Source organism: Rhopalosiphum padi, chromosome 3, assembly GCF_020882245.1.
Source record: "Rhopalosiphum padi isolate XX-2018 chromosome 3, ASM2088224v1, whole genome shotgun sequence".
NCBI classification, from domain to species: domain Eukaryota; kingdom Metazoa; phylum Arthropoda; class Insecta; order Hemiptera; family Aphididae; genus Rhopalosiphum; species Rhopalosiphum padi.
Genome location: NC_083599.1, coordinates 54,632,014 through 54,651,221, shown reverse-complemented (window position 1 = coordinate 54,651,221; position 19,208 = coordinate 54,632,014). Strand labels below are relative to the sequence as shown.

Here is a 19,208-nt window from a genome sequence, read left to right as displayed (position 1 = left end):
ATTGCGAAACGCTATTCGGCCGACACGATAAAATATATATTATACGCATTATAATATTATCTGTACACTCTCACATGATAATTGATATGTATTTATGTACGCACGTACCTACACATTATATTATATATATGTATGCATATATAGGTGCGCCCAGACGACAACCGGCGACGACATTGTCGGTATATAATATATAGACTATATGTATAGAGGTTGTATATAGACATAATATTAACGTCGCCGGTTATTATTTAGTTAATCCTACGCCGCTTCCACCGCGATCGGAACAAGAGACCACATCGGTGTCCGACAACATATTAATATATATATATATATTATATAATATCATTAAAATTTACGTATTATCGTTAGACATCGAGTAATCACGACGACTGCGACGACGACGATATGGGTGAGTTTTATCGAGGATTTTAAGATGAGCTTACAGCCGCACGAACGCAAGTATATAGTCAATACTATGTGTCTACCTGTAGTGCAACCCTAAACAGCGTTGAGTTACACACAAGTAAATTACGTTGTTATAATAATATGTAATGGTCGATAGTAAAAATAAATAACCTGCAGGTAATTAAGACGCAGTTCTTATACGCACTTAGCGTAGGATTAAATTCGACCCCGCGAGTACTTGACGCCGTGCGTAGACTATTATAGCCTATAGGTATAGGATAACACATTGACGATTGACACTTTGATGCATTTTTAAATCGTCATTTGTTACCACGACACCGTAATAGTTTCGGTTATATGTATTATATTACCAATATTTATTGGGATATGAAATTAACTGATAAAAAAATGTCAGTAAATTTACGTAAAATTCGGTAAATCTTTACATTTTTTTTCTCCATTTTTCGATAAACCATCAATCCGAGATCAATTTTTTACTGTCTCAAAACTTTTATAGATAAACTTTATTAAATGTGTACCTACAGTCTGTACATATAACGAATAAGTACTAATTTTCTATTTTTACTACCTTAATCTATTCTAAAAATTTTTTTCATAAGAAAAAAAACAACTCATCATTGCATAAGCTAAAAATACTCCCTTTATTAAAAACAGAAAATGATTCGACCAATAAATAATTAAATTTGCAATGTTATAAAATAATATAACGACAATACCAACATACATTGATAGAAACAAAAAAAATAAAAATATATATTATAATTTTAGAAGTACCCATTAAGTATAGGTTTTAAAATTTAAACTTTATAAATAGGTAATGATATTGATCACGTGTTTTAATACAATTTTTTCTTTTTTTAAATGTCTGACTTACTTTATCTATTTGACTTAATATAGTATTTGCATGCGTATAGAGTCGCTGAGTAAAGACTGCAATCTATTTATTGAGCTCTCTACATTTATACATTGCATACTCGCATGAGTGTTCTATTGAAAAATCTTGTCTCTAATTTTGCTTCGGGTAGACTAGCCGATAGCCACAATAAAAAGATATATAGTTTTCATCTGAGAAAAATAAAAGAAGCCAGTCACATAACAGGAGGTAACCATAACCTCCAACTCGGCCGGTACACCACTATAATGCAGTGATAATTGATAATAATAATTTTATTATAATTATAAGTGTCGAAGTTAATTTATCAAAGCTCCTACTGATTGGTTTGACACAGATTGTACATAATGTTAATTAGTAATTTTGTTTGAAATGACGCTAACAATTTTATAGTTAAAATTTATTTGGTATAGATGACAAAATGTTATTAAAATACCAAATTTTTGCCACACCTCGTACAACGAAAACAATTTTATTTTTATTTTTTTGATATTTGAAAAAAAAATATTATTGTTTAACATTTTTTTTAATCTAATTACACACCGTAGTAGATATTGCTATTTTGCCACAATAAGTATTAAACATTATAGTTATAGTCAATACATATATTTTTATTCTTTACTTTATCACAATTGTATTTATTTTATATAGATACTCAAAATAAAACTAAAAATAAAAATGAAGTGGCTTTGCTAAATTAGGTATTGAAATTATCTTATCAATGAGCCGTTTACTATATAAACTGAAGTATATTAAAAAATGAAAAATTATTCTATACAAAAAAATCAATTCTGAGTAGAGACAGTATGTCACCATATAGATATTACTACATTTGAAAGCCAATACTAATACGTACCGCTAACAGTATGGTTACATGTTGTTATATAATTAATCAAAATATTTTGAATATTTAATTCTGTATAATAAATAATATATAATGATCAAATTAAGCTAACAAAGTCCCAACGCAAAATATTTATAAAATTTCAATAAAATTAAATTCGTAATATTTATTCAAATATCCAATTTAGTCAACATTTTAACTTAAAATATAAATTTAAAATTAAGCTGTTATTATATTATATATTTTTAAGATAACAAGGTTTATGTAAAAATAAATTATGATAATATTTGTATTACATTATCAAACCTTTTGATCGAGCATAAAATCGATCAAAATTTATAGAAAATAAAGAGAAAAAAAATTGAATATTTCAAGTGTCAATAAATGACTTAAAATTATTCTATAAACTATTTTATTATTAATATTTTAAAAATATCATTTGCATAATAAAGCATAGAAAATGATAACTGAAGAAAATATAATGTAATGTTTTAAGTTTCCACGATGAATATTTTATGAATAATGAATAATAATTAAAATATTAAACAGCAAAATATTGTTTGAGATTAGATCACTAATTGATAATTATTATTATACGTTTGAAAATCTAATAGTATCAAAATTTTAACTTCAACTGCTCATCATAAATAATTTATCAGATTATATTCTATTTATTATTTATTTTTTGTAAAACTTATAATACATTTTATATTCCATTTTTAAGCTTTAGGTATGAAATCAACATTTTTATACATTTTTAATAAAAAAATAATACATGCATTTTCGTTATCTTGATGAATTTTGTTATTAAATTAAAATTAAATTTAAATGATTAAAAATAATGTGTCTAATGGACACTATTATATAATTTTTAATTGTATACCTAGTAAAAAAAAGTGTGAAAATCCTCGTTTAGAATTTTTAAATTTATTTACTCAATTACAAAAATGTTATTATGCATAAATCGAAAAAACTAATTTTTTTAAAATTTTAAATATCTATTAATATTAAAATATCACACAAATAACAAGTCTCCACAGCTGTGTATTTTTTAATTAAAATAAAAATTAAATCGATTTTATGCAGAAAAATTCCAGTTTTTGTTAAATTTAAAAATTTTAATCAGTTTATTTTAAAAGTCTATCGGGAATATTTATATTTTGATTGAAGTACAAACTTGATATAATTGGCTACCAGATACTATATCTTTATATTTTTGAAAATTGAAAAATTTTTACTGCTCCTATAAGGTTATAAATTTTATAATTGTTTCTAAAGAAATGATTTTACCTTGATTTTGTCCTTATATAATTAGAAATTAAATATAATCATTTGTTTATAAATTCGATTTAGTAATATTATAACAAGTCAACATATTATTTAAAGAAATATAATAAGATACAGAAAAAAAAGTTAGTTAGTACATTACAACTTAATAACAATTGTTGAATAATATTCATTTTGATTCATTTTTAGAAAAAATTGACTATTCAATATTATAAAATAAGGTTTTCGAATTATATTTAAAAGTATATAAACCTATGAATATTATGATATAATCTATAGATATTATTTTATTTATGGGCCATGGCATCCAACTCGGACACACCATTTTAAAAGATAACATGCAATCTGATGATACGCTTTTGAGCTATGCAATGCGATTAAAATGTAGCTGCTACCTAGTTATGATGTGTTTATATACCATAATTTGTATGTGGTTACAGGAGTTTTTAGTTTCGTATCACTAGCATTATTTGCAATTGGATCAACTGCTATATTCGTACCAAGCAGTTACAGGAAACCGTGGACCGATATAGAAAATAACTTTTTTGGAGGGAAGAAATGGGTGGTTTTGGTAGCCGGTTCGGACGGATGGAACAATTACAGACATCAGGTTTTGATCAATATTTACTTTTATAATTTATGGATTAGCAAAAATGTGCATAGTATAACTTAATATTACATAGTTAATGATACGGCGGGAGTATATATTATATTAGTGTTTATTGTTATTACTCGCCACTCGGTAAGACAAGTCTGATATCGACGATTACAACACAAAAATAAATTATGCAATAATATTAGGGTCTATACGGTCGGGTAACGACTAGCGTGTAAGGAGTTCAATGCATTGAACTAACGATTTCTATTCTTACTAATTATAATATTTATAAATTATAACATACTTCATATATGACATATCTCAGCTAGTATAGGTACTTGGTTACTATTGGTTCTAAAAACGGGGTCCAAACAACAACTGTAGATGATAAACTGTACAATATATTATATAGAACCCGGGCCTGATTAATCAATAGGCTGAGTAGACTACATCCTAGAGCGCCAATCGGCCAATGTTAAATTGGGGGTGCCACAAAAATTTGTTTTAATTATACTAGGGCGCCAAATCAACCCTAGCCTACTGGCGACCAACTCCTCAATCAGGCACTGTATAGAACATATTTTGTGATATATCTGGTAGGTATAACCGAACGTATATTATATATGTATATTTAATGGAATAAAAAAAATAATCTAAAGATTCGAATTCTATAACAATAATATACACGGATATATTACATAAGTATATGTATATAGATAAGTGAAATCGATACTATAGTTGATATTTTTATTTTTACTTTACATTTTTTGATAGATATCCATATAATTACTTTAAATAGATAATATAAATATTAACTATGTTTATATATTATACATATTCATGTATATATCCAGATACACATACTACGCATTATCTAATGTAAATATAATAATAGAGTATACACTCAAATTTACGAACAATAATTTAAGTTTATATTTATGTAATAATTAATAAAGAGTATCATTATTAGCTAATAGAATCATAATTCAATGTTTAAATATAATTTGAATGATTTTGAATAATTGAATAATTATACTTATCTTTTTTTACATTTTGAATGGAATGATAAAAGTATTGATTTAACAATGATGTGTGCTTTTTTTTTTTATAAATATGTATTTTTTTACAGGCGTTTAATTTACTATTTTGACAAACTTTGTAAAGTCTTAGAAATGTTCAAATTATTTTGTAATTAGAAATTCATAACATTTTTTTATCTAAGATTTAAAAATTCAATACAAGATTCATCAAATGTTTTTCTAACTTTGTTAAAAAAAGTTTACCAAAAAGTTATGGGTGTTTGAAGTTAAAATTTTTACGACATTATTGATATAATGATATTCATCACCTGTTAAATAACTATTTCTTCTTTCAAAGATTTTTGATAATTTGTTGTAATACAAAAACAAAACGCCGTAGTTATTTTAAACATGCACATTATGCATTTGCTTTAAGTATTTCACATCCAGGGGGTATTTTTAATATCAAATTATCAAAAGTTTATAGTACAAGATTTTGTCTCCTACTATCAGAATTTAATACATAAATTATTATTATTGTGACCTACTCAATATGACGATACGACTATACACCTGTTACCTACTATATAGACATACAGTGAAGTGACTTCTCCTTTAAAAAAATAAAAATAAATTTTATCATACAAATATAGGTAAATACATAAATATAAAATACTATACACTATATAAATAAATAAAATCAGTTTATAAAATGTATAAGATTTTAATTTTAATTTTTATATATTTTATGTTTTTATATACTACTTCATATAATTTTATTACGGAATTTAATATACATGAATTTTACCATAAAAAAGCTTATTACATTTCTGCACAATATATTAATTTATGTATTATGTACCATCTTAGGCAGACATATGTCATGCATACCAAATAATTCGAGGAAACGGAATACCTAAAGAAAATATCATTACGATGATGGTAGATGACATTGCGTACAATCGAAGGTTAATATTTTAATTTATAAGTATATCATGTACCTTTATATTAAAAATACTAATTTATGTATTATATTATGGTTAACTTAGTTGGATGAAAGAATTAATTTGAAATGAATGACCAGTTGTGAAGTCGCTATTATTAAATTATTAATAATAATTTATTATCAAATATTCAAACTTTAAAATTTGTTGGATTCTTATACTAATTATATTTTATTTATCATGAGTCATGAAAATATACTAATTTATATAAATTGTCAGTATTATACTTATTAGTGATGAATTAATAAATAATTAAATTAACTACCTACTGTTAATTTTAACTGTTGATGTTAAATCGGTAGTAAAAAAGCAAAAATAAAAAATAGGGCGAATTCAAAATAAGTGATCATTTAATGTTTATATTTAGTGTTCAGAACTGTAATTTTATTAAATTAATTAACTTTAAAAATAAATAGGTAGGAATAATAAGTTATATAATTGAAATCAAGCTTAATGGTATTTTGAAAATACTTAAATGGAATTATTGCATAATACTGCATACTTGGAATATTTTTTTATGATTATGCAAATATATTTATTTCAATTTTTTTTTAAAAATAAAATACCTAATACATTATTTAATATTGAAAACAATTTAGGTTTTTTTTTTTATATTTCTTTGTACGTTGTACGATTGAATAATATTTATACTTATAATATTTTAATTGTTTTTATACTTATTTTTACTCGCGTACTACTTGGCATATATTATTAATTTCAATAATTTCTTGTAGATAGCTATATATATAGTCCTTTTATTATATAGCTCGCTATAATGAAACACAGTCGTGCCAAGTTTAGTTTTTATAGGATCAATGACCATAATATAGATTTTACTTAAAAATGTTTTAATCTAATTTGATTTTAATGAGCGAGTGTATATATATATTATATATATTATAATTTGAATATAATTTAACATATTTTAAGGATAGTATAAGTGCATGAATGCGTTTGCATATTTAATGCTTTTGTACGTTTTTAGCATATATAATTCCGTAACCGATTACACATTAAGGGTGGTCGGGGTACATGCGTGTGGGAGAAGGAAAAATTCACCACATTTAAATAACATCTTTCACAACTGGTCTAATTCTTTCATTATCGTATAACGATTATCCATTGTTTATTTATGTTTTTATTTGGACTTCTTTGGACAGGAATCCAACGCCAGGAAAGATAGTTAATCAACCCAACGGTACAGACGTATACGATGGAGTTGTTATCGACTACAAAGGGATGGTAAGATCATTTTCACGTCATTCGGTTATTAATGCATGACTGCAGCTGATGTTTAAATGATAATAATATGCGAACCTGCGAGATTGTGGAATATAATAAGTGACTTTTGATTTTATTTTCAATTACACAAAGTGCTATCATGACGGCTATCGCGCTTTTACGTAATTGATTAAATCGATAACGAATATTCACCTTTTTGGGTGTAAATATACGGAAATCAATTCGTTGTCCCTGAAACCTGAGCAGGTTGTATAGTTATAGTCAGTTGACAGTTCTTATAATACCTATACGACTATATATAATATGTATCTTTTTAAATATTTTTATATTCCAAATAATGTTCTAAATTATATTGTACACAAAAAAGTTTTTAGAAATCAATCAGCTTTGATTGGTTTAAGAATACTTGACAAAAATGCAGCTTTTAATAACTATAGCATTATACAGCATTATACAGCATTATACAGCATTATAATTTTACTTCAAAATTAGGATGTGAACAGCACAAACTTCTTAAAGATTATCACCGGAGACAAAAAGGCCATGAAATCCATTGGAACTGGAAAAGTAATTGAAGGGTACGTATAATAAGTAAACATCTTCAAGTGATTAAGGGTATTATAATAATATGTAGACGGACGTTTAATGTAAAAAGTAAAAACTTCGAAAAATCTAAATTATTATCGCTTTTTAGAAATTTAATGAAAAAAAACAGTAGTAATACGATATTACAATTACGATTGTTTTTAAAGTGAACACTTTCTTGAAGATAATTATATTTCTATTTTTCAAACAATGCATAACAATACAATATTAAAGTAACCATATAAATTTCAGCTACAACCATATTATTAATCATGTAGTATAATCAAAATAATAATATAGTTTAATATTTCTATAATAATTTCGAAGGTTAACCGTTTAGTTTTTGGCGTAGATATAGTTGTTTATGTATATTTACATTTTCTTATATGATATATAAATATTTTTTTACGAAATTGTTTGTATTATAAAGAGGACCGAACGATAGTGTATTCATTAATTTTGTCGATCACGGTACAACAGGAATATTAGGTTTTCCAGACGATTATTTGTACGCCGATCAATTGAACGAAGCTTTCAAAACTATGTTCGCATCTGCGAGTTATAAAATGGTACTGTTTTCTTTCATTTATAATTTTATATTTTGTTTTGATGGATTAAAATGTTCGTTGATATAGGTATTGCTATACATTGAAGCGTGTAAGGCGGGTTCTATGTTTGATGGGATACTCCGCGACAACACAAATGGTGAGTCTAAGAGATACATATTAATTTTGACTCACCTTTGCTTTTTTGCTAAAAAATGATCCAAGTGAAATTATTCTAGTTGTTTTCTACAAGTATTTTTTTAACTACTATGTATTTAGCTTAAAAAAATTGATTAAAATATAGTTAATATATAATATAAATAGGTTGATTGTTAATCATGCTCCTCATCGCCACTTTTAAGCTAGCCTAGCCTCATAAAATAAATATATGTTAGTGCCTTAGTGGGTAAGTATTAATCTTAAAACTGTGTTTAGAAATATATGTAATACTTTAAATTATATATTTATACCTGTTATATATTCTAATAAAACAGCCACTTGATTTATACATTTAATACAAAACGATTTTGTAATTTATGAAATGAGAAGTTTTTAACGTAGTTTCGTCAGCACAACTAAAATTTTACAATATTAAAAGGGTGGTGCCGGTGAGACGTACGTCGATTTTTGTTTTAGAAAATTTGTTTTTGTATTAAAATATATATACATTACTAAAAGCATAAGTCTGTTTCAAAACTAGTTTTGGCGGTAACTGCATCAGGACCCAGGGAAAATTCTTATGCATGCTATTGTAGATCTCAATCTGGGCCATACGGAACATGTCTTGGAGATTTGTTCAGCGCCACGTGGATGGAAAATTTGGACGCGGTAGGTTTTAATCGTGTAGTTTTAAAATAATATTATAATATACTTAGAGAGATTTTTTTTTAAAGGTGGGTGAATAATTTAAAAATTATGAATATTTGGAAATTATTTTTTACTTTAAAATTCTTAAAATATTCAATTGTTAAACCTTGGGCATTTATAGTTAGGTACTTATAATCAATTTCTTACAATGGATAGTCAGAAATGAAAACACCTATAGATAGGTAGTCTGATCGCAAATCATAAGCCATGGTATTTCCTACGAATTTTAATTTATTTATAAAATATGGTAAAGTGAGTGTTTGTTGAATCGTATATTTCACATTTACATAAACACAGAAAATAAGAAATTTATTTTTCGATAAAATATATTTAGTCACATTATTTCTAATGTAAATAAACCACTTAACATCAATTTCTATTGGCAAGGTTCATAAATCTAAAATATTAAAATTATTTTCCAATCATTTCTAGAGGAGTTAAGGACGCATTTTGAGGGCCAAAGCCTCTTAAGTACTTCAAAATCATCTGAATCACAGCTGAATTAGTATTTTTTATCGTGGAACTATTTAGTGATAATATTATAAAAAAAATTTAAATTAGCTTCTAAACTTATTTTACTGGGACATAAATTTAAATATTATAGCCGTTTAAATATATAAATATATAATAAAATATTTTTATAAGCAATATTATAGCGAAATACGACGTTTTTCTATTGAGTAAAAGATGATCCTTAATAAATTTAATTGTATAATATTATTTTGACTATCAATCTCTCATCGCATCACTATTTATTTTCTATACTAATTAAAGGTTTTATTATAATGTGTGGTATTTTATGACGAAGAAACAGAACATTGAGTATTGATAAAATGCACAAAACAATAAAGTTGTTCACCAAAGTAGCATATTTTTGAAAAATATTTTCTTTCAGAAAACTATATAGGAAAAATGAAAAACAAATTTGACATTTTTAAATTTTCGTGTACACTATTTTGGTTAAATTTTATTAAACTTTACGGCTAATATAAATCGTTAAATATTAAAAGCGCTCAATACTTGTATAATAATTTTTACCTATAATCTAGATATAATTGTTGAGATGTATATATGGTTCTTTTATACAAGTCACGGCACTTTATATATTATATAATACTTATACTTACACGTAGTACACAATTTATTTTGAATTTTAACTTCCTCGCGTCATGTGCGTGTATTTATTTACACGGTATACTCTATAATATCATATTATTTAAATCTATATTCATTTAAATTGTAATCACCATGTAGACGATATTCGATTCTTCTACGAAAAAAAGAACTGTCTTCAACGATTTCAAGGAGGTGAGAACCAATGTCACCGATAGCAACGTCATGGTGTACGGTGATTTCAGAACGGGTCACGAAAAGCTTTCCGCGTTCATAGGTTACAAGAACCGCAACGAACATCCGCCGGTTAAGCCAAAAATGGCCAAAATAATTGATCAAAAGGTGTGTGATATACATATGTATATAAATAATATGTGTATTAATAATTATTTACGAAACGCATTACATTTATTCGCGTTTCTTCGTAAAACCTAGATCACGGTGTCCAGCAGAGATGTGCGCGAAAATACCGTGCAACAAAAATTGGCAGACTACGAGTTGCCAGTTTCGGAAAGACGCCATTTGTCAACGGAATTACGTCTGAACAACGAAGTATTTAAAATAATAATAATTAATCGTTCTACGCGGAACAGCGGTCGGTAAGATACGAATATATATTGTTATAGATGAGGTTAATCATCGACAGAGCACTCCGGAACATTTACTCGAAGGTTGCAAAGGCTAGACCGGAAATCATGAGTAAAGTCGGTAACTTTGACGAACCCAATCATCTAGACCTCTCGTTAGACATGTTTCCGTGTTACAGAAGTATCCTAAATAAAATCACGGAGAGCTGCTTTTCTTTGCCACGGGTACGTATATTCTTACCATTATAAGTTGTAATTATATATTACCCGTTTAAAAAAAAGACAACTTTGGTATTTATATAAGCTGCTATACATTGTGTACCGGAGGACTTTAAATATTTAATGACACCTATTGAACTTAATAAGCTTACTAGAGAGCTAGGTATATTGTTAGAAGGAAATAGGTAAGATAACAGATGGTACAAATAGGAAGGTATTATAGGTACGTTGTACGTATGTAACAGAAAATTAAAAAATTAAAAAACAATTATAACGGAAAAACGGAAAAAAGGAAAAAGGAAAAAGGAATAATATATAAATATATTTTTTTAAATGTTGTTTTGTAATGACTTAAAATTATATAAAAAAGTGGGTTAGGGTACCCACTCTGCTGTACAGCAGCTACCGGTAGTAGGTCACTGTGATGAATGTGTAAAATTTGAACTCAATGATAAATTATATCATTGTATACGAAAAACAATTTTGAGCGAAGACGGACATCAGCCAATATTACTAAGTACATTTTATATTATGTTTTTTTGATATTGCTATTTTTGGGTAAAGTAATTTGTCCTACTATTAGTAATACAGTAGTCGCAGTAGGTTATTGATTTAATTTTTTTCCGAAAACATTATACTTGAAAATATCGTTGTGTGTATTTAATATAATAAATACGCGTAAAAGTTCTATCTTCTATAGTTCTATGTCCCCAAGAATAATATTTTTATAACTATAATAAAATAATAATGAATATCGTTGTTATTCATAGTCTAAATATGTAATTCTGTTCAAATTTGAACAAAAATGTCCATAAAATTAATTATACTTATACATGTTTTAGATTTATTGGTTTTAGTGTTTCAGTATGAAATACTTCTTGAATTAATTTTTTAAATTTATAACAGAAATATAATTTTTTTTTTTTATTGTCACCTATAAAATAATTTGAAATTTTTGAGATTTTACAAGTATAATCGAAATCTTAAATTTAAATACTTATAAAAAAAATAGACAGTGACTTTAAATTTTTGATATTTTTTAATTGGTAATTACTAATACGTTGTTGTTTTGAATAATGAGTGATCTCTGAAGAAAGAATCACAAAAGTTAGTATACCTACTTATTGTGACTTGTTTTTTATTTTATGGCCTTGTGAGTGCATGTGACACCCTAAGGGAATATAAGATACTGTTCGTGCGTGTTTACGTATGTTGTGGTCTCATTTACATATTGTAATGCGTCAGTGTCAGAATAATACATCTTCGTTATCCCGGATACAAGGTTCTTTAATATCCTACGGTGGTTTCGTGAGTCCAGTTGTCAGCCATATTATTGTTAGTTGTCATATTATATTGCGAGTATTATTTATACTTGAATAACATTTTACTATGATAGAATTCATATGAGTATAATTAATTGTATGATACCGTAGCACTGCTTAGCTCTGTCGGACGCGAATCGTGATCACTCAAAATATATGTAGTATGAATGTATAGGTAATATATATCTAAAATGATTATTATTTAATAGTTTCTATAGCAGTAACAAAAGTACAAAATATAAGTACCTATTTGCTTATTTATTTAATTATTTAATGTACGATATTAATGTTTATCGCACACGATATTGGCAAACATCCTCGTCATTTCAAAAAACTATTGATGTTTTTGAAAATATTTTTTTCACCTAATTTGAAGTCATTACAAAACAAAATGTTTAAAAAAAAATTTTCCATTTTTTATTGTGATTATTTTTAAGTTGTTGATTTTTTTGAACGAATAGGTACATACATTTTAAATTTCCTATTTTAAACTCTAAAGTAGAGTACTTTTTAGTCTATTCAAATAATAGATATACATTATTTAATTTCAAATTTTTAAACAAGGAATTAATTAATTATACCTACGTATTTAAAGATTATATGTGTGTGGGGTATTATATAGTGCTTACATTATTATGTTGGTGTGCATTAATACTTAATTATACATTATATATTATAATATACGAATGCCACGTTTGTTGGATTATTGATTACAGAATCCTTATGCTTTGGATCGATTGACGATTTTCGCAAACTTGTGTGTTGTCGATAAACACATACACCAGATGGTCGAAAAATTCGTCAGTGCATCGTGTTCAAATATTCAAAAACAGCATACTATAAAAAACGTATATTAAAATTGTAGCATATATTACGTAGAAGTATTTGCCTACGTGAAAATTACGTGTGTAATAGATATACTAATATCTAATGCGATTATAATACTAATTGAAATACTATTATAGGTACTAATAATAATAATTGTAATATATAATTATAAATATTGTAATAAAATAATATTTTTAATCTATAAATAAATTATTCGTTGAATATAAACGACGCATATACCTAAAAACATAGGCGTAACTAGTCATTTAAGTTAAGGGGCGGAGCGCGGAGGGGGGATTAGATTCTTAAAAATTGTTTAAAGCAAATTTTTTTTTTTATTTGATTATTATTTATTGTTTCTATTGGTGTTTAAAACTGACTTGAATAACTATTCGTTTATATGAAACATTATATTTTTTTATATTGTAGGCAAAAATAATAAATATAATATTATTATATATTTAGAAGCAAATACATTTACTCAAAAATTCTGGGGAGGTTAAAGCACACCTAAGCCTTTCCTTGTTACGCCTATGATTATTATCAATAATACTCATGTGTTAGTATACTGTGTATAAATTTTCCAATTTTAGTTTTAAGTTTTTATCTATCATCAGGATTAGCGCCAGAGTTTTTTCCGTCAAGAGAGAGGTGGTGTAAGGCAAGTATATTTTCTACTTTTTAAATCTAATTCTTTTGACATGTTTACTATGGTTTAATATATAAATAAATAGTCAAATAGGTGTATCGTATAAAATATAAATAGTACTTCGATAACGTGTGAAAATTTAAAATTTAATATGGTATACTTTATTTTTAACTTTTTTCGTTGGTAGATAAAGGTAAGTGATATAAGCCAAAAGGTCACGCATTTACTGAATATAATCCGTGGTATATATGATAATAATATTTAATTACTATCCGCAAGACATTAATACGGTTATTAAATATTGATACTTGATAATAAAATATAAATAATATAATAGAGATAATACTATAAAATAGTGGAATTTTTTTCAAATTAATATTGGTTTTACTTTGTCAAATATAAATCGAGATAAAAAAAATAAATACCTTAATACCTGGTGACTTGTGAGATTTGTGTAAAATTAACAACCCGTTTGCTTATCTCGGTGCCTCCGAAAAGTCACTGACTCGAAAAAAAACAAACTATTATAAATACAACGTGATACTATCAAATATCTTTGCGTTCGACAACGTCCCGACAATCGCCTGTTTCATCACTAACAGTCATCGATTACTAAAATGTGCAAGCTGATTATTGTAACGCATCACAGTCGACAGCGCTGTATTTAGAATTTTACACCCCGGACTCTCATCAAATTCCTACCCTATTTTAGAGCCCCGTATCAGTGTTGAATAAATAAATATGCATATAAAAGTATAAAAAAAATTTAAAAACTTGCATTGTACTAACTAGTACGTATACCGCTTTCAATAGAAATTACAAGTATGTATAATAAAATATCCTTATATATGTTATACCCTATTTGAAATAGAAATAGACATTTTTTTAAAGTTATGTTAAGACAGGTGATGCACTGGTCGCTGCACACAGAGTGCAAGACTCCTGCCACGTTGATAAAACTACAAAATAACAAAATATTCCGCAAAATGTATCTAAAATATATATTTTATTACACTAAATACACGAGTATTATGATTCACAGTGCAGCAATAAGTGACCATTAACAAATTACGTCCAGCTTAGCGCTGAATATTGCATTATGTTTTCATATACGTTTTTTCTACGGAATCGTTTGTATAAAAAAAGATTTGAAAGAATACCCTATAATACAATTCAGCAATAAAAATGTTTAAGTTCTACTTACAAATCGACAACAGAGTATCATATACAAAAAATATATATATATTTATAACACAATTCTATTTTCGAGAGCCAACTCGTATGGGTTGAAAAAATAAGCTATATATCACATGACCACATTCCGAATCTCAAGGAATTTATCAATGAGACATTTATCAAAAATGGTCCAGTAGTTTTTGAATCTATAGAGAACAAATAAAGAATCATTCATGCGTATATATATATTATTATATATACTATCGCCATACAGGGCTACGCCACTTTTATGACTTATGACTATTTTATTGTTGTGTATTTTATAGGTATACACTCTAAATTTATCCAAAGGGAAATCAAAGAACATGTAACACACACACACACACACACACACATATATATATATGTATAGATTTTCGTTTTGTGTTCATTATATTAATGATTGGATGTTCGTTTGATGTTAAACCATGTACCTTCCTTGGAAGTATTTGTATTTGACGTGCGAGTTTGCAATAAGCAATCGTTTTAATTATTATATATGCGAATACGTAAATTTAGATGAACGCAATCAAGCACAGATATAATGTTCAAATTAATTAAACAATATTTTCAAAGTAAATTTTCCGAAATTCATAAATACGATTGTACACAATGTATTATTATATCCGTTACATTGAAATCTACACCCCCACTTGATTATTTGTTTGATCTCCAATTAATAAACGGTACAACGTTCGTCAAATTAAAATATTACGAATAAGTATAAACACTCCGTATGTATATGACGACATATACTATTTTACTTTGTTCTCTATCCAACACAGCTTTGAACTTAAATAAACGAAAACACTTTATTGTGCTTTATTCCGTTCTATATATACGATATAGTGTATATTATGGTTCTATTGTTTGCTATTGATTCTAATGATTATACCTACGAGTATAATAAGAGTGTTCCTCATTTATCTATTATCTCGTGCTTATTTAACTATGCTTAGTTAACTTATTTGACTTAAATCCACTGTTTGGTTGTTGTTGGTTTGTTGTGAGTTCGAAGTTCCTGAATTGGCTACTATGTGGTAAAGTTGATTCACCCCAACTTTTATCCTTGATAAATTTTAAAATTCCTCAAAAACTGTTCCTTTATTTATTCTTTTATGCACTATTAATTAATTATAAATAAACTAAGACATTTTATGCACAATGCAAATGTTGACCACATATTTCTTAGCTGTTAGTTAATTTATTAAATAAACGTTTGTTGTTGTTTTTCCTATCATTTTATTTTAAAGATATTAATTATGTTAACGGTTCTGTTATTTTGTTATTTGTTATTATTTTGTATTAATTTAACAGTAACTATTTTAATTTGTTGAACACGCAAATTGCTCTATTTATTCAAAGGTTTGGCTTGTATAATAGTTATAAATAAATAAAGTTGTATACCTATATAACAAACACGTCAGACCAAATATATACATTTAATCCATTGAAATAGTTACTAAACTGAAATGATCATTAAAATTAATAACCTTGTAAAAACGTCACTAAAAAAAATACTAATAACTAATAACCGTACTCGTATGTTTAAAAATAATATTCTGTATAGTACATATTATTATTACTCTTATTATTATTATTTTGCTGCATACCTAGTGATGTATCTATATTGTCTATATAATACGCCGTGTAATATATTATGTTAGCAAACATACCATATTATTATTATATAAAGAACAACCTGATGTCTGGACTGTTGGTATAATTATAGGTAACTTAAACTTTTTAAACAGAAAAAAATACCATTTTACATATATTTTTTCCGTATGAATAATGGGAATTGGTTAAAAATAACCACAAATTACAAAAAGAAAAACACAATTTAAAAAAAATACAAAACAAAATTATTTTTTAAATCTGTGTACACCGGAAAGCATTAGTAGCTAAAAAGGATTTTTCAAGACGTATACAAATATGTAAAATTAATGTAATCATTGCTTGTAATATGAATTATATATGTTATTTTGTCTTTAGTTAATTACTGCAGTTATTGCAACATTGGTTGGTTAATGTTAACTTTATCAGATAGTATTGAGATTATCTACTAATATTGGTGGCTAAAGTCCGAAATATTGTCATTAGCTAAATCTTGTGGTTAAACGTTAAAGTTGTTATTAACATTAACATTAACCAATAGATACAGAATGATTTCTAATATGATTGGAATAATAATTATTAAATTATGGATTATTGATTAAATTTTAAATAACTATTTTGAATATTATTTAAGAAATAAGTAATATTTACATTAGCTAATAGCTATTATTAGCATGTTAAAAGTAAATGTAGGTGGGCGTTGATCTCCTTATAGATAATCGGTACTAAATTATATATTATTTAATTGAATATAATACTTGGTAGGCAATAAGAGGCTAATAAACATATGATTTTTATATTACATCTTTGTATACCTAATATCAGTTTCATTGTAAACCATTAGTATAATATAAGTAGCACAGAATATATTAATGTATGTCTAGTGTCACTAACAAATAATAAATATAAAAGCTTTTATTTTAATTTTATATAATCAATATTAATAAATAAAATCAAAATAAAGATTTCAATTCATAAATAAAATAATTTAAATTTTATGAATTAGTAATTAGTAATTACCGTTTAGTTTTTAATACGGTTCAATGTTATTCATATTTAATTTATTATTATATAGATAATATAATACATATAAATGTACTCGACATTCTAGTTTTAATTAATTTGAAATTATATATTGGTAATGTATTTTTCTATTAGTAGTAAGTATACAGTTTACGGTATGTTGAACTAATCTTTGCAAAAGCATCACATATCTTATTTTTTTAATTATATTATAATATTAAATCGTATATTATTATTATTATTAACGTATAAACTATAAGTCAATACCAACGTATCGCAGCGGTGTAAATAAAACTATGATGTAAGTAGCTTAAAATTGGTCTAAATATTTTGAACATTTAAAAAATGACGTACATAATAGCAAACAGTTTTATCTCTTTCAGGTATAAAATTTTGACGAAAAATTCAACTTTCAGTTAATTATTTAAAAAAAAATGTATTTTGATAAAAACTTGTTTTGTATATAAGTTTTTTTAGTTTTTCCAATATATTTTTATTAAGTACGTACAAAAGATATTTTACTTTTGACTTGAAAGTACTAACTAAATCTAATTCTGTACCAAAAAACACCCCCAAAGTTGAATATTGAGGCTTTTTTACTGCTCCTAAATAAGGCCAGACAAATACAATCAAATTGTATAAAACCAATACTAATTCATTATAGCCATAATTTTTATAAGCGGAGTACGTATAAATAAATATATTTCTAAGATATTTGAAGAGTATTATCGACCACCACTCAAAGGAATAACAGGAAAATAACATAATTTTAGTTGATTAAATAACGTTATTTTGAGAGCAAAATATAAAGGTTCCATAAAAATAATATAAATTTATTATGATTTTACCTTTGTACTAAAATATAGGTATTATTTAATTAACGTCCCTAGTAATGATTAAACAGCATAATTAAATAACTCAAACAGTGTATACTTAATACAAATGGCATTAAAAATAATTATTTTTATATTGAATTAATTGCTAATGTTATTAATTATTACTGTTATTCCTTTAAAAAAAAAATTGAGTACGAAGAAGTTAGAAAACTTTTTAGTTAAAAAATATAGGTATCTTGACCTTGGTTTTGTCTTTGATAATATTGTTTCTAATGTTTATATATTAATTAAATATTAATATTTTTTTGGTTAAATATTACGAGGTAACTTTTTTAGAACAAAACAAGAATCGGACGTTTTAATCAAGAAATTAAATTGTTCGATGAATTCTATACATATACCATTATAATATTATAATTCTGTAAATTAATTTATTAATCGATTATTTTTATGGTTACGAGAGTAATAAAAGTGTTGAGAGGACGTTACT

At 25.8% G+C, this 19,208-nt stretch overlaps 1 protein-coding gene across 1 annotated transcript; it reads left to right on the top strand.

The window, feature by feature from the left end:
- Nucleotides 1-167: 167 nt before the first annotated feature.
- LOC132927000 (legumain-like) lies at nucleotides 168-13,589 on the top strand. Its single transcript, XM_060991443.1, has 12 exons — nucleotides 168-409; nucleotides 3,890-4,059; nucleotides 5,937-6,034; nucleotides 7,231-7,312; nucleotides 7,805-7,890; nucleotides 8,328-8,466; nucleotides 8,533-8,602; nucleotides 9,143-9,270; nucleotides 10,564-10,764; nucleotides 10,858-10,974; nucleotides 11,049-11,234; nucleotides 13,267-13,589. Exons 1-12 carry the CDS (start codon nucleotides 406-408, stop codon nucleotides 13,405-13,407), a joined length of 1,422 nt encoding a protein of 473 aa, XP_060847426.1. The 5' UTR covers nucleotides 168-405; the 3' UTR covers nucleotides 13,408-13,589.
- Nucleotides 13,590-19,208: the final 5,619 nt, after the last annotated feature.

Excerpts from the sequence above, each read along its gene's own strand:
- LOC132927000 (XM_060991443.1), top strand. Across the intron at positions 8,467-8,532 it reads CATCTGCGAGTTATAAAATG|GTATTGCTATACATTGAAGC; the intron begins GTACTGTTTTCT and ends TCGTTGATATAG. Across the intron at positions 11,235-13,266 it reads GCTGCTTTTCTTTGCCACGG|AATCCTTATGCTTTGGATCG; the intron begins GTACGTATATTC and ends TATTGATTACAG.